At 42.5% G+C, this 16,418-nt stretch overlaps 1 protein-coding gene across 2 annotated transcripts in view; it reads left to right on the top strand.

Annotated features, from left to right (window-relative positions):
* Nucleotides 1-16,418, top strand: part of zbtb16a (zinc finger and BTB domain containing 16a) — a 135,968-nt gene that overhangs the window by 108,080 nt on the left and 11,470 nt on the right. For both annotated transcript variants that reach the window (XM_041051380.1, XM_041051379.1), the window contains exon 5: nt 10,779-10,949. In XM_041051380.1, coding sequence (XP_040907314.1) covers nt 10,779-10,949 — 171 coding nt within the window. The remainder of the gene's footprint in view (nt 1-10,778; nt 10,950-16,418) is intronic.

Below are 16,418 nucleotides of genomic sequence, written 5' to 3'. Positions count from 1 at the left end.
TCCTGCCATCGGTGTCATCTTCCTGTTGGAACTTTGTTTTAACAACTGGTGAAAGCTCTGGATTATAGCCCGCACTATCACAATTTATATTTTGGTAAATGCTAGTATAAGGGCAGGTTCTTGTCAGTGGCCCCTACTGGCCCTTTACCAGTTGTACATCTCTTGCCAGGTCCCTCCCATTGAACCCCAGTCCCTGACTGCCAGAGGAAGAGCGAGCCAGTAGTCATGGCCATGCTGGCTGTGAGTTAGGGAGGCCAGCTGTAGCACAGGAGCTGTTCCCTCTCATTTCCACTTCATTTATCTGCCCCCCCTCCTCCCAACCCCCCAACCCCACCCTCCCTCCATCCATCTATCCCTTCTTCCTTTCTCTTCCTCCCTCTGCCAGTGGACCAGCACTCTCTCCATGCTGAGCTCCACTGTGCCCAGTCAGCTGTGGCAGAGCAAATGGCATCTCTTTTGTTTCTTCACTCTCTTCTTCAAAGACTCGGATAGTTTAAGTGCAGTCATATGTTTGTTTTTAAGTAGTATATAAATACTTATTACCAAATGAAAGCCCTCAGATATTAAGGACGCACAAAGCGACCCCTTTATGTTTTTTCTTTCGTGATAAAGCACCACTTTTGTCTGGCACTTTTGCTCTTTTGCCAAGCTTATAATTTTTTTAGAAGTATATAAATCAGTTTATCCCTTCAGTTATAAGGGTTGTAGAGGACACTAAGGCGCTGTTGTTTTAGTTTTAGTTATAAACTGATAATTGAAGTCATGCAGGAAATAAACAAAAGTAAAGGAAACCAAATCACTTCCAGATTTGACCCACTGTAGAGCAGAGCCAGGTCCAGACAGAGCACTCTCTCTGTTTCCTTTTCCCTCCCTCCCTCCTCTCCTTGGTATGAATCTGCCGTATCTCATTCCCCAGCGCTAATTCCAATTTAATTGCCAGTAGCCCGAAGCCTCCTCAATAGGAGTAACAAATGGTTTGATTCTGTAGACTTCATCAGACTGCATTTTAAATGCGACACAGTAACCCGGTGCGAATGCCAATGAAGCCTGGCGAGTAGCTCCTCTGTTTACTAATTATCCTTTTTCTTACTCCGAGCCACACTGCACAAGTTGTCTGATTAAATCGGATTTGTGGGGATTGGAGGGTGGGGTAGGTGGGTGCTCCTGTGGTGGTGGTGGTGGTGGTGGTGGGTGAGGAAGAGATGTCGGGGGTGGTGGGTGGACTGGATGGCAAGCATGGTCTGTCCTTGTAAATGATCTGCAAGTCCACAACAAGAATGGGCCGGCGGATCAACTGTAAATCATGATAAAGGGCTTTGCCACTGTTTTTCACTTTGACATTAATTCCCAGCTCGCATCGTTTATGATCTTTACAGTCAGCATGGTGGTGAGGGAAAAAACAAACACATGCTGGTAAATAAATTCCACTGACATTTCAGAATTTATATCCACTGCAGTCGTGCAGGGGAAGGGTTTGAGATTTCCTTTAAGGTTCTTGAAGGTGGGTGGGATGTGTATTTGAGATCTGAAAAAGGGCCCATGTTACAGGAATACAAATTGTTCTTCCTTTTATTTACGTGTCCTGTATGGTTAATGACGTTAGCTGAAAGAAATGATTTTCGTTGATGCATTTTTACATGCATTACCATATATTTTCCTCATTAACAAATCTCATTACAAGATCAAACCCGACATTGTGTTAGTCTTTCAATACTCTGTGACCTCTCTACTCTTCATGCCACTTAGCCTCAAGCTTATTTGTTTCTACTGAAGACGTAAATCTTTAAAAAAAAAATGGGTCACAGATATATTTCTTGTTTTTTTATTAAAGGCACAGTCATTTCAGGAAAATCCTGGGCACTGTAGGTTTTAGCAAATTTCTGAAATGGCCGTAAATATTGCATTTGATGGAGACTATTTCCATCCACAGCTTAATGCATATGTGGTGTTCTAGTCAAGATTTACAGCAGCAGCTTTTGTATGCAGGACTGATTCAAAATGAAGCATAGGATAGAAATGTTCATGGATATAATACTTTTTAGACAACCGTGAAGCTCAATGGTGAAGAGGAATAAGCGATCAGGATTTGGTTACACAGATAATACTTTTTAGTACGATCAGTTAATTGCTGGTTGTGGTCTTTTCATCCATTCACAGTAAGAAAAAATATATATTGTCACCAGCCGTATCCACTGGTAAGCCTTCATCAAAATTTAATTTTTGCTGTAACCCAAAGTACATTTGAAGTGAATAGTGGAAAACATTCGAGCATTAAGGCTCCTTAATAACGGAGCGTTGTCCATCAGAACATCCTACAGATCCTGAGCTAGCTCTACAATTTTGAGTAATAATCTGCAAATAGAAGTGAAGTGCTCCACTTGCTACAGTAGGGAGAAAATATGGCGAGGCTGTGATGCTGTGCAGATGAGGAAATTTGCACCGCTATAAAGACCTCTCCCTGTCAACTAAATGGCCAGTTGAGCTGCCATATGGTTGTGCTGACATTATCTCTGGGTAATTAATATGGCATCTCGCCTGGCATCTGGTGGCATTAATCTAGCTGCGAGCAGTTCATCTTACAATGTCAGCGCTGCTGCGGGCCCGACGTGAATTATCACTGCCCGATGGAACTGGGAGGCAGGGACGAAACAAAACAAAACACAGCAGGGCAGGGGTTGGAGACTGTGTGGTGTTGCAGCTCCTTACAATAGAGATTGCTTTTTCTTTGATTTCTTGCTTTTTCCTTATACAAATAATGTGAAGAGCTTTTGGTCCTTTGAGCTTATTCCTCATTCAGTTCTTTAGTCACTATTAGATTGATCGTATCAGTGCGCTAATGTAATTTTGTTATAAAACTAATAAGAGGATATTGTGTAAGACAGTCATTTCCAATCCTTATTAACTCATTAAGCAAAACTATATCTACCTATGGCCACTTTGCATTCAGAACAGACTGTGAGTAGTTCAAGCAATGAGATGCTCATATTGTTTTTAAAAAGGTAAAATCATCAAGCTCTCGATCCCCACGTTAGGAACCACTGATGTAAGGTTCACTTCATGTAAGGGCAAAAAAAGTCTTGCTTTTTAAAACAAATTCATAACCTGGGATTTGGATAACATTAAAGCCGTGCATGGCTAGAAGTAAACATTTTACACCTTGTTGCCTCAATCCAGTGGTTTTCCACTGCATGCAGATTCCTCTCTGTTTCTGAAGCCTCTTTTTAACAGGCTTTCCTCCCTCCTCCGGCTTGATCAATAAATAGTTCTGTGGAGGTGTTGTAAATGAATTAGCAGTTGCGCATTATGTCTTATTTTCTTTCTCATACAGTACCAGTGTACACAAACATACATGCAGAGCGTGCCATATTAGAAGCCAGTCTCCTGTGTTCATGTTACTGGCGTTATGTGTCTGTGTTTTGAAGCACATAAGAGGAACCAGACTGGAAATGTGAGCTGAGAAAAGAGGATGTTAATAAACGCTGTGCACGGTTGGATAACAGAATACTCCGAACATGGCACTAGCCCACAGGTGATAGATACGATTCTGAAAATCGGTGTCCTCTCCTGCTCTCCCTGAAAGACCATGAATCAAGCATGATGTCTTAAAATGTGCATGTGGGCTCTGTTCTCCAAAAGTGAGGAAATGCTGTGGTGGTGTCCCGAAACTGAAAGACCGGGTAAACAACAAATGTCTTCAGTGGCACCGGGTTAAACACTGAAACTGAAGCTCACATGACAATTTGACAGCTCCTGCAGTGGAAATTTCAAGATGCAGAACAGACCTTATCCACAACTTAAACCAAGATTGCTTGCTTGCCTAAATTTAACCATTAGCTGCAGTTTGTATGTGACAAACAGGAGGTGATTTGCCCAGGTTGTGCAGAGTGATGTAATGTGGATGCAATGCTATGTTATGTAAACTACTTTAACAGTATGCTTATTTCCTCATTTCTGCATCTGTGTTGGCAGTCCTCACCCTTCTGTTAGCGCCACATGGTACCTTTACTGCACAGTCAATCCGAGTGTACAATTAGATCAGAGCTTTGAAATTGTTTTACATGTGCATTTTGATGCCATGAACAGAGTTACAAAGCTAACTATTTTTCTTTTCCACTGTTAAAAACAAATTGGTTCCCTAGATCATCTGCTGCGGCGACCATAATCACACTGAGGAACATATGTCTAACAGTATGTTTCTGTGGCTTGGAGTGCAGTGAGGCTAAGAGTTGGGAAATCATATCACTGATCGCTGATTCTGTGGATTGCACTGCTTTTTGCAGTTTTTTGCAGGTAAATTAGTCTTAAGTGGAACTCAGTCAAAAACAGTTCCCATGACAGCACAAGATATTTTTAGTCTTATCCTGCAAGGACATTATTCAAAATGAGTCCCATACACACGGTTTAACATGAGACTTTTCTTTAAAACTTTGCCACCCAATCTCTGAGCACTGGGAGCAACAGATTGACACTGGAAGACAACCAGTTCTTCATCTTGGAAGACCCCACCAGAAACATCAGCATGTGTTGGGGGGTGGAGGTGTGTGCTCGTTGGTGTATAAGAGGACAGTGGTGGGGTTGCGGGGGCATGTTTAGGCGAAACTGCATGTTAGTTCTCCATGGTGATACAGAAAGCAGTGATTGTCCACCACGTTGGGGGGGTGGTCCTGCTGGCCAGCAATGATGACTACAGTGTGAAGTCCTGGGTGTGAGGGATGTGTCCTAACATTTCTTTGGGGGGACCTTTTCTGATGCAGACGAGGGTAAATTACAGAAGACATTTATTTGTTCGTTCAGATGCATTTCTCCGGCGACACCCCACAGAGTCTGAGGTAAAAAGGTGCTTGACGACCTTTTCAGAATGGCTGTGACCTAATGTGTGATGAAGCCTGATTGCAGATGAGAGTAACAACAAACACTTCTAGTCTAGACAAAGCTAAAGAGCAACAGGAACGCCACCTCTGCTTTCCTTTCTCACACCTTGCTCTGCCGACATAGGCAGGATTGTTGTGACTGGTGTTTGTGGTGACTGTCAGCTGGATGGTGGCAGCTAGCGGAGCTGAGAATTCGACAGAGCACCTGGCAGGATGGATGGTGCTGTGACTGATTGTTGAAACCAGTGTGTGCAGGTGTAAGGCAAGAAATGAAGAAATGGGTCGGCTTGTTTTGAGAAGAAGGTCTGATTCTGAAAACAGCATTGCACCCTGGGAATGTGTTTCAACCCTTTACATTTCACCCCAGGCTTTGAAGATGTCTCAGTCAGGCTGAGTTAAGTACAACGCTCATGCTCACGATCATAATTAAAATTAAATCATATAAATTAAACAGAGATGAAATTAACTCAGAAATCCATGAGTTTGTTCAAAAATCAAATCACAGTGAATCACCTACAAAGAATGGTGGTGTTTTAGGATACAGACGCCTACATTTGGTCACTATTCTGCCCTCTACAGTTAAACTATAGATTGCTATTGACATGAGCAAGCAGTAACAGAGGTTGAGGGCTGTGGTAATGGCCTGTGATTGAACACCTTGTGCTGAGGTCCCGCTGCTCTCTGCCTCATTAACTCTGGCAGGTCCTCTGTTCAGCACGCTGCATTGCAGGCCATAGTCGGGACGCATTTAACTGTCTCAACTATAGTCCAAGACACACGGGTATTCAGGATGGATTTAAAGAAGGATCATAAGCACTGTCATGGTCGTGCTGAAATATTATCTTTGAGTTCTTTTAGTCAAACATTGCAGGTTCCCTGTGAAGCTTCTAAAATAGTGCTGCATGCACAAAAGATTTAGTAAAATTGTGTGTTTGTGAGAGTGGAAAATGTTGGTTTTCACATGTACGACAAGAAGCTTTTCAGGGTTTTCTGAAAGTAAAGAGCATAGACTACAGAAAAACGAGGTCTGTGAGTGGCACCACATTTAGGTCTCTGAGAGATGTTCTGAGTTCTGCCGTTTGGTTAATGGACCAAAATCACTAAATGTCATAAAAAATGGGTGAATGATATAATGAAAGTCTTAAGGACTGCAAGTTTGAGGCCATTAATTGTGATCTTTTAAGACTTTCTCAGGCTTTTTCAGAGCTGGTGGGTGCTTGTGCTTACTCTGCTGCACATCAGGATCAGAAAGAGCGCCTACCTCAATGACCAGCCTCTACCCCTGGGCCATTTCTCTGCTCTGTGCCCATCCGGCCACTGTCACCTCCCATCGGGGAGTATTCCTCTCCATTACCAGCCTCTGTCCGTCCCCCACTTAAATAACAGCAGCCCTGCCACTCCAGGCCCATTAAGATACTGCCGGCACCGCCGCCACCACACACACGAGCAGCCACAAACTGCCCAGGCCTTTATAAATAGATTGCGGGAGAAGGAGAGAGAGGCTAGGTGGAGGAGGTAAATTATTCCAAAACAGCCAAACAGGAATGAGACTAAGAACCCCCCACCACTCCAGCTCCTCCTTTCAGGTGTCACTTTGGGCTGACTCAATTTTACACTGTAATGGACCTCCTGGGTCAACTACTTTTCTCCCACCTTTCCTTCCTTTTTTATCTCTCCGCTGCTCTCTTCATCTATCAGCAGCCGACAACAGCTTTACTCACTTTCGTGCAACACACACATTATCCCCTGTACTGACTGTATAGTTTGTACCACTTAATTTTGTCTAACACTAATCAGGGTTCGCACTGCACTACAAACTGTGGTTTGCAGACAAGAAGGGGCGATGATAACAAGCAGCCAGCAGATTTCCCACACAGACTGTTGAAGGCATCGATGTAACATTTAGGTTGTCACCTACAGGTTATTGAAAGCCTGGTTTTGCATTTTCCACCCACCACCATCTCTGGTGGTGGTGTTGGTGCCAAAACATCCAAATTCAAGATGCATTCGTTGTCTCGCAAGAGTTTGTGTTAAGCAGATTCGGCTCGGCCTGTTATTTTCTTATGCTGCTGCTATACCGGCACACAGCATAGTTCATTACCTGACATATGTTTCCATGCATTATTTTGCTTCTCATTCAAGTGCCTGAAGTGGTCCACGGCTGGCTTTGAGGTTACTCTGTATTTCCTTCTCTAAGAAGGACAGCATCCAGTTCTTTGAAGGATGAATGAGATGGAAATCTATATGTGTACTGTCCATGCTGGTGTTTTTATCTGCTGATTGGAGATGCTATAGATGTAGTTGGATTTTTTTCCTGCAGTTAATGAAGGGCAGGATTAGAGGAGAAAAGCTGAAAGACCTTTCGAGCCATGTAGCTGTTGTTCATCTTTTAGGTCTTCTGTTCTCATTACATCAGGGTGTACATCTTTATGTTTTGGCACTGGATGCAAGGGCTTCCTGAATGGCAGCGCTGCCATAAATAACATCTCTTCAGATCTTCTAGATCCTAGATGTGGTCATTTTTGAGTGTTTAGTTTTGCGGTATTTAGAAAACAGCACGTTTAGATGTCCCTCAGTTCCCAGTGGTTATTTTCTTTTTACTACCTTTGTTCTTCACCAGTGCAGTTTTGTCTGTGTTTGTCACACTGTTTGCTCTCTGTGTTGCTCTCTGAGCTATAAAGGCAGCGACGGTCGCACTCCTTTTAAAGCTGATACGTACTCGCTGACACAAATTGTACGACATTCAGCTCAATGTGACTCGCAACTGTAACTGCCCTGACTTCAAAGTAAAAGTCTTTTTCATGTGGTGCGTCCGCTTTTTGTTCACCACCTTTGTTTTTCTGTGTGTGTGTGTGTGTGTGTGTGTGTGTGTGTGTGTGTGTGTGTGTGTGTGTATTTGGGTTTCATATTTCCACCATCTCCACGCCTTTGCCCAGACCTGAGGTCAGAGGTCTTCTAACCTTTTGCATTCCAAAACCTTTTTTTCCCTCCTATTCTCTATTTTTGGCCAAAGTCCGTGTCTCAGACTTCCTCTGTCTCTCTCACTTATTCTCCCTCTAAATCAATTAAGCCATTTTCATTTTCCAAGAACACCTCCATTTTTCCAGTTGTTACTGAAATTTACTTTGTGCTCATTTTAAAAAAAGAATCATGGAATCTAAAATCCTAAATTTAATCTAAATGTTTCTTTCTGCAAAACAAATCATATATTGCTCATGAAATTGTTGCCTGAAAAAGGCTCATTTTCTATTAAAATTACATGATTTTTTGGGGGGTGTTTTCTGGCCTAAACCTTTTTTCTTTGTTCGTTTGTTTTTCCTTGGGCAGTTTACCGCTTACCTCTGCACCATTTAAGGTTGTTAAGTGGACCTGAACTACTTAAACTTCAATAACAACTGGAAAAATGAGGGTGTTGTAGAACTTTTGACCAGTAATGTAAGTACATGAGTCCTAGGAGAATTACAGGAGCAATCGACCCCAGTCAATAGCCTCTTAATTGATAAAAGCAGAGAGGAGAAGAAGAGATGGGCAAGGAAAATAAAATACTTCTTTTCAACTCATTATAAATGGAATTGGCATCAGTGCCACATCCACAAAAATGTTATCAACATCACCATCTCCAGCTACATTGCATCTGATGAATGCAATCATGTATGCTAGGCCAAACACTGTGCTCTCATCAGCTGTTAAGCTAGTGTGGGAGTTCTTTTCTTTTATATTCGACACCACTTTTTGCTTCATTTCATTTGCTTTGTGGTCCACAGTTTCAGCACAGAAGTGGTCTGAGCGGTGCAAATTTCCCACTTCAGTTCTTACTGCTTCATCAGTGGACTCATCTCTCTAAATGCCAATCTTTCTTTTGCAATTGCACATGCAGCTCTGAATGAGTTTGCTCTCTCCTGGATTAAACTTGCATTAATTTCCATCTCTATTTTGGGCAGCGTTTCCTTCCGTTTCTGGCTGCCTATTTCGGTGGCCCTGTGATGTGACGCACCATCTCTATGTTAGTAAAGTTTCTTTGCCAGTGTCTTTTTTACAGCTATTACTCACTACTTCATTGATCCACTCATCAGAAAAGTGCATTCCAGGTCCCTTGTCAGACGATAACAAGAGGATAAGACAACCCTGATGGTGTAATGCTTTCTTTATTGTCAGTAGCCAACACTTGCTACGAGGTCCTGCCTGCTCACTGTCTTCCTGACTCCCTCTGCCTGCATGCTGTCATTCTGACCTCCCTGTTTCCTTAATAAATGTAAAACTCACTATCACCCATTCTGTCTTGCTCAGTATTCAGCCTGCATGACACCCACAGAAAAGGCTGTTTTATCATCTCTGAGTCCTGATTCTTACAAGTTACCTATTTTTTTAGCATCAAAAAAAGTGGCGGGTGTCTCCTCTCCTCTTCCTCATGTTGACTCTGTGAATGAAATCTAATCTGAGTTCACTAAGGTAGTCATACATTTGAACTAATACAATTACTCAGCCTTCAGCACACATATTTTAATATTATTCAATTATCCACCGAGGTAAAACTCCTGTATTCCTGAGTGAAATCAAAGGGGCAGATTAACTAAACCACCACCGCCACACAAAAGACTATTAAAATTAAATAATTAACTCAATGTTGATGTCAAGATGTATCTCTGCAAAAACTAATCCTCCATTGTCTCACTGCTCATTACTGAGCATCGGTGTTGGCTAACATTAGATAACATATGACATTTTATATTGGTACAGAAGACCCCACCAAACCTTTAACTCAGACCCTGATGGAGACAGAGGTGATTTGTCAATATTTATGTCTTCACCTTCATGTACCAGAATTCAATTTTTTTTTTCTCTCTTAGTTTTTACATCGCCTTTCTCTACTGTATTCTGAATCTCCTATCTTTACCTGCTTTCCAGAAACTTTTCTCCGCCCTCCCTCCTATCATCATCCTCCCGTGGTGCATCCTCCCTCCATCCCGTTCTTTAGCGTGTAGTGCAGCCGAGACAGTGATTGATCTGGCGTGGAGGCTGTCGTGGGCCCTCCTCCTCCTGCAGTGGTTATGAACATGAGGCGGGCTGCTCTTCATAGATTTTTAAATTAGTGTCAGCTTTGCCCCAAAGATGTGTTATTGACTGATGAAATAGAAACTGAGCTCCAAACACTCAGTCCTTCCCCAGAGTTTTCCCCAGCCTGGTAATTGAAAAAGTGTGAAGGGAGTGTGTTCAAGGGAGCGTGCAACTGTGTGTCTGTGTGTGTGCCCCTGTGTTTGTGATTTTATGTGTTTGTGTGCTTGCAACTGTGTGCTCTTTATCTCTGCTGGAGAAAAATGCGCACTGCTCGCTGGAGTCAAGATTCGATTGAAGTATTGCATAGGAGATCTTTATCTTTCTACTCACCAACCCTAAAACATGAGTATTGTGTGCACCTTTAATCCTATAAATACTGTATGCTTCATGTAAGTAAGCCTGTGCAGGCATGGTTAGGAAACTGTAGTGTGTCTGAGCCCACGCCATCACACCTTTGCTGTTGTGTATCCTGAATCTTAATCACTGTGCATGCACAATGTTTAGTGTGATTTGTTTGAACATAGCTGTCATTGGCAGTCACTGTGGCTCTACAGTAAAGTCCTTGGGGGGGGGGGGGGGGGGGGGGGGGGGGTTACACCCTTGGCTAGTTCCACAGTGATAGTGTTTTCCTGAAATGTTACGGAAAAGGTTTTTCTTATTACAACTGAAGTCATATTTTTGAAATTCAGTCCAGATCTGGAAAAGGTGGCGGTATTGCTATAAAAAGAAATGACAGGCCAAGAAATAAGAAATTAAATATAAGAAATCAGTGGCGTTTGGTAAATGGCATTGAATCAGACTTCCCAGCTCTCACCACTAACTCCCCTCTTGTGTTTTTTTTTTCCGCTGCAGGGTCGGACATGGCCATCTTTTGCCTGCTTTGTGGGAAGCGCTTCCAGACCCAGACAGCATTGCAGCAGCACATGGAAGTCCACGCCGGCGTTCGCAGCTACATTTGCAGTGAATGCAATCGGACTTTCCCCAGCCATACTGCACTCAAGCGTCACCTACGCTCGCACACAGGTCAGTGGAAGTACTCACCTACCATCTTCACTGTAAGGCCATGATATAAATGGAAGCATTGATGTGCTCCACTGTGTATTATCCATCTACTCATTTTCAGCCTCTTCTCCTGGTCTGGGTTATGGTTGTAGCAAACTAAGTGCAGCAGAGTAGCCCTGATATTCCTCTCCAGAGCCACATTCTCAAACCTGTTCTGGGGAATCCCTTGGCCTTTCCAGACCAGATGGGATGTGTAATCCCTCTGCTGTTTTCTGCCCTAGGGTCAGCAGCCATTTTAACCCAAAACACCTCTGCAGAAAAGATTCTGGGAGACCTCATAATCACATGTCCAAACCACCACATGTAGCTCTTTTTGACACAAGAGGGCAGCTGTTTTCATTTTCCACTTGTGGTGAAGTCTGAGATTTTCCCTCCACCCCTAATGTGCTGTCCAGACACCCAGCAAAGGAAAGCCAGCCACTCGTATCCACAGTCACTATCTAGTCAAGAGCCTTCAAGGTCAGCACCATGATAACCTAGTAAAATGATTTGTTATTACCTAAACTGTCCTTTAAAATATTGACTATACTGTGGAGAATTAATAAAGTAGGAATGACAACAAACTATAGATCCAGCTCATGAAAATTACCATGTTTACCAGCTAATGATTAAACCCCCCCTGGTCCAACCTGTTTTACATCAGTGCCTCAGGTGCACCAGTGCAATGCAGCACCTCCGGTCAGGAAATTACTCAGCTCTGTTGGTCATGCTTAAATAAGCATTTGCAGTGAACTTGCATCACCATTTCTGTCTGGCCCTGTATTTACTAAAGAGCACAGTTCCAGCATATTCACAGTTTCTACCAAACTGTAAATAGAGCGGAGAAGAGCATCAAGGACTTGTCATAAAAACGTTGTGTCTTATTTCAGATATTTTAGTTGTTGAAACAGTTTGAAAAGTTTCAGAGCATTAATGGATCATTAATTAATTCCTGAGCTGTGGCATAGACAAAACTCTGAGTGGGTTTTTGGAAACATTTCAGCACCAAACCAGCACTGAAACACAGTTTCTGAGTTGTTAAGATTTTGACATGCTCTCCACATAATGAATATCAACATGTGGTTAAAGACAGTTAAATATTGTCATGTATTGTTATTTCCCCTAACCGTAAGACTAGATTACCATCTGCCACAGGCCACAGTTTCACTGTGTGGCAACAAGATTTTGGTAAAATTATTAATTTTATATGGGTATATGGGAATATAAACATACTTAATACTTAATCCTGAAACTTTTTCTTGTAAATTTCTTGATAAATTTTTTCTCAGATTACCATACAATATTCTACCATTGTGGTGTATTAGAGTAACAGAATAACTAACCAAAAAAAATAAAATGTGCACAGCCATAGTAGCAAGAACCTGCAAAAACCTTACACTCTGGGTCAGGACAAGGATTGTCATTGACAAATATAGCTTACACTGTAATACAGAGTAAAAAAAAGCATGTTTTATTTTAGGGAATGGGAGTGAATTATGTTATCCCCACACAGTTACATTGCTCCTGTAGCTTAGCTGAATAAACAGCATTAATTCAGGTCAACGAAATGAATGAATTCTGCAGCAGTCAGACGAGGCTTATTTACAGTGACTATTTTGTTGTTGTTGTTTTTTTTTTCTTTTCCTCCGTCCACTAGTAATTCTCTCAGTGCTGGCTCTCCACTGAGGCGAGGCCAGGATACTAATACATTGCTGCAAGGGAGCAGAGGTAGCCTGACGGATGTGGCTATTCAGAGTGGGGGAAAAAAAAAAAAAAAAAAAGAAACGCTACCATGACAGAATATGAACACATGGAAATGAATCCCATTTCACTGGCGAGGGTTGGATGCTTTTTTCTTCCCCCTCTCTCCCTCTCTCCCTCACCCAGCTGCCTGTCTGCGACCTTAAATAACAGTCTCACTGTCAGAGCCGATTTAGCTCACGGGCTCACGGATAAATATTTGAAACGAAAGGCAGTGAGATGAGAGCAGTCGGCCCTATTTACAAGTCAGGCGAATACACCATTAGTGTGTGATGGTGGTACGGGCTCGGGGGGAGGGGTCGGAGTGTGTGTGTGTGTGTGTGTTGGGGGGGGGGGGGGGGGGGTGAACAGAGCTGCTTGAGCCGCCTGTACAGTAGCGATGCACACATCTGCTCTGTCTACCAGACATTGGAGAGGACACAAGCAGCGTCTCTGATCCACCTGCCCACCTGGGCAACGCAAATGTCACCCCAGCCCGTCTCTGGAGCTGCAGATGAGACTTTGCAGCCTCGTGTCACTTTGAACCTCATCCCGCTGTGGGCGTGTGTTAAATCACAATGAGCCAGCCGTGAAAGCAATCGTTTAAATATGATGGGGAGCCTTTTGTCAGGGGATTATAAAGTCAGCAACTCACACAGCATCACATCGGCACCAGAAATAGGTACTAATTTACCCTCCAAAAAAAAAAAAAAAAAAGAAGTAGAGGCATGGCGTTCCTCTACATTTACACTTTGATGTTAATAATCTCATTCACACTTTGCAGGGTAACAAGGCAAAAATAGTGTATAAAAACAGACAGAGCTAGACAGCATATCCGCCTTAGAGAATCAGCCTTATACGTTTACCTCCATGTTCTCTTGTCTGTTGATACAGAGACATGTATCAGAGGCACTGTCGTCTAGCAAAGTCCATCCAATGTAGGCATTTGTTACATGTTATTCTTAAAGCAAAATAACACCGTGCTTTCCGTAGTTAGGATACTCAAATATAAAAACTGAAATGCTATGAAAGTTGTTGTATTTTATAAGATATTTTATATAGATGAAATGAACATGTCAAGGAGGTGGCCGTACCTTTTTCAGTCCTGAGCAGTGTCCAATCTTCTCTTTAATCTTCACATGGCACCAACAAGCTCCGCCACTCTGCGAGAAACGCAGGACACCAGGAGTCCACATTAACTGCTGCTCATAAATCGTATTGCTGTGAGCAACATGTAATAATTAAAGAGGACTCAGATGTGCCTATCGACATTTTTATCTATTATGAGCTTCTCTCATCTGGATCACAGATGACCTGGACAGTAAGAAGATGCTGATTTTAGTGAGTAAACCAAAATCATCTTTGAACAACTACAAGTGGAATGAAACAAATTATTTTTTCAGCTTTGTATTCAAGTTTCTCTAAAGACATATATTTAGTTATTTCATTTTATCTGTTTTATCCATATCACTCTACCTAGTATTGGTTTTTAACTTCCAAGCAAATATTTAGATTTTTTTAGTAAGATTTTGTTCACTTCCTAGAACAATCTTCCCAGAAGTATATCGCTCTTTTCAATTAAGCTTTCAAAAAGCAATTGAACGCAGAACTGTAGAAAATGAATCCTAAAACATTCGAGACTAGAATAAGCAGCATTTTATTTCAATAGATTTTTTTTGGAACAATGTCTTCAAGGTAAAAAAAAAAAAAAAGAAAGAAAGAAAAGAAATCCTGCTATTTACTAGTTTAAATAGAGCATGTCTGAGTGGTTTTATGGGAGTGCATGACCATCTTTATAAGGCTGACCTGAGGTTATTACTGTGTGCAGTGACAGCGAAGGGAAATCCTGCACGTGCAGCCATTTCGGCAAGTTGTTTTGGTGGTTTCGGGCGTGGCAGTATTATTCTTGGATGTTTAGTAGTAACATTAAGGTTGCATTGGTTATGCATCCAATGCTGTACCTGTTGAATGGTGCTCTATTTTCTGATTTAGGAGCCTACATGTTTGATTCAGCCACCTGTTGAGCCACTTGCCAAGTTTGTGTGGACAGATTTTTCCCTCCACTTAATTCACACTTATAAAAAAAAATCTTCTTGACAGTCAGCTGGACTTGAGGCAGCCACTGTAGCATGAACAGTAATTGGAAAAAGTTGAAAAGTTCTTGTATTGTTATGTTGCCGTAACAATGGCCTTTCAAGGTTCGACTTTATTTAAGCTGTGTTTTATCGTTAATGAGGTTTAATGAATAAGGTGTCTTTGTTTCAGTACATTACAGTAGTCTTCAGCAAACAAATGCATAGACAGACAAGCACTCACACACAAAAATCACGGGTTCCCAGAGGTATTTTCTACAGGAAGCAGGCAAGAATTTCCCGTAAAAACCAAGATCTTAATTCCCAGTATTAAACTCTTCATTTTAATGGACATAGTGTGGCATCTCATCTACCACAGAAAATCTTTCGAGATATAGCTTGGTTATTGGTTGAATCACCGTTCCGTTGTATCAACTGACAACAGAGAGCAGCAAAAAGCACTTTTATGGACATTCATTATGTGTTCTTCATTTTACCTGTCTGCCGGCTTATCTTCTGAAAGCAGCCTTGCTAGTGTGGCTCTGACACTGGATCACCATTTAGGACGAGGGAGGGAAAAAAACTGATTTAATGGTGTTTATTTCAGCGTCTTAATCTTGCCATCTCTCCCTCAGTGTGTCTCTCCTCTTATTTCCCCCCATCCACCTTCAGTTTCATCACCTTCTCTTAACATGCCAGGATATTACACATACCTCCATGTTGCTTCTTTATTTTGTTTATATATCTTCATTGCACATATGTACAGTACAGTATAGGCTAAAGCATACATGCACAGAAATACAATGCCGGCTTATAACAGTGGCAGCCATGGCAGCTGTGCTATTCCCCTTCCCTAACACCACACACACACACACACACACTCTGTCTTTACAGACCAGGCCTTCATTAATATTCTGTTGTTGTGCACTGTCTGTGTGTAAGTGTCTGTGTGTGTGTGTTTTTGTTTTTTTTTTTAACTCAGAGCCAATTTGCTGTCTGCTGTGGCGGGGTGTTTTGTGTTCGCAGCTGTATTTGATAGTGCTACAGCCAGAGAGAGAGAGAGAGAGAGAGAGAGAGAGAGAGAGATGAATTTAGAGAGAGAGAGAGAGAGAGAATGAGCCAGTTCTGGTCCTGGCAGTGATGGAGCTCGGTGATTTACAGCCTCTTACCGTATATAATGAACACGCCCCAGGTGCCCATGGGCACAGGCACCCTCAGCAGGCCTTTGGGGTGTCAAAAGAGGTGATAAGAATGGGGATGGGGGGGTGGGAGTGTATGTAAATGTAGAGATGGTTTGGGGCTCGGGGGGGGGGGGGGGTCAGGAGACGCAGGTGGTGATGCTTGGGGGCACCCATGGGTCCACTAACCAAACATGCTGTGGTTCCACCTCACTGTGCTGGGTCCTCATCTGTGGCCTCCCCGCCATGTGGTCACAGCAGAGAAAGAAAGAGGAAGACAGGAGAGAAAGGGAGGAAGCAAGAAAGAAAGGGAGGATAGAGGGAGAAAGGAAGTTATAGTGGCAGATTTGGGATGGACAGAGGACGTGTTCCCATTATTCTCCATCCCCCGTGAGAATATCCTGACAAAATGAAGTCCCGTCTGGCCCTTTACATCCTCACATTGTGATTATAGAATTGTG

This window comes from Toxotes jaculatrix, chromosome 12 (assembly GCF_017976425.1).
Source record: "Toxotes jaculatrix isolate fToxJac2 chromosome 12, fToxJac2.pri, whole genome shotgun sequence".
Taxonomy (NCBI): domain Eukaryota; kingdom Metazoa; phylum Chordata; class Actinopteri; family Toxotidae; genus Toxotes; species Toxotes jaculatrix.
This window is presented reverse-complemented; position numbering and strand designations above follow the sequence as displayed.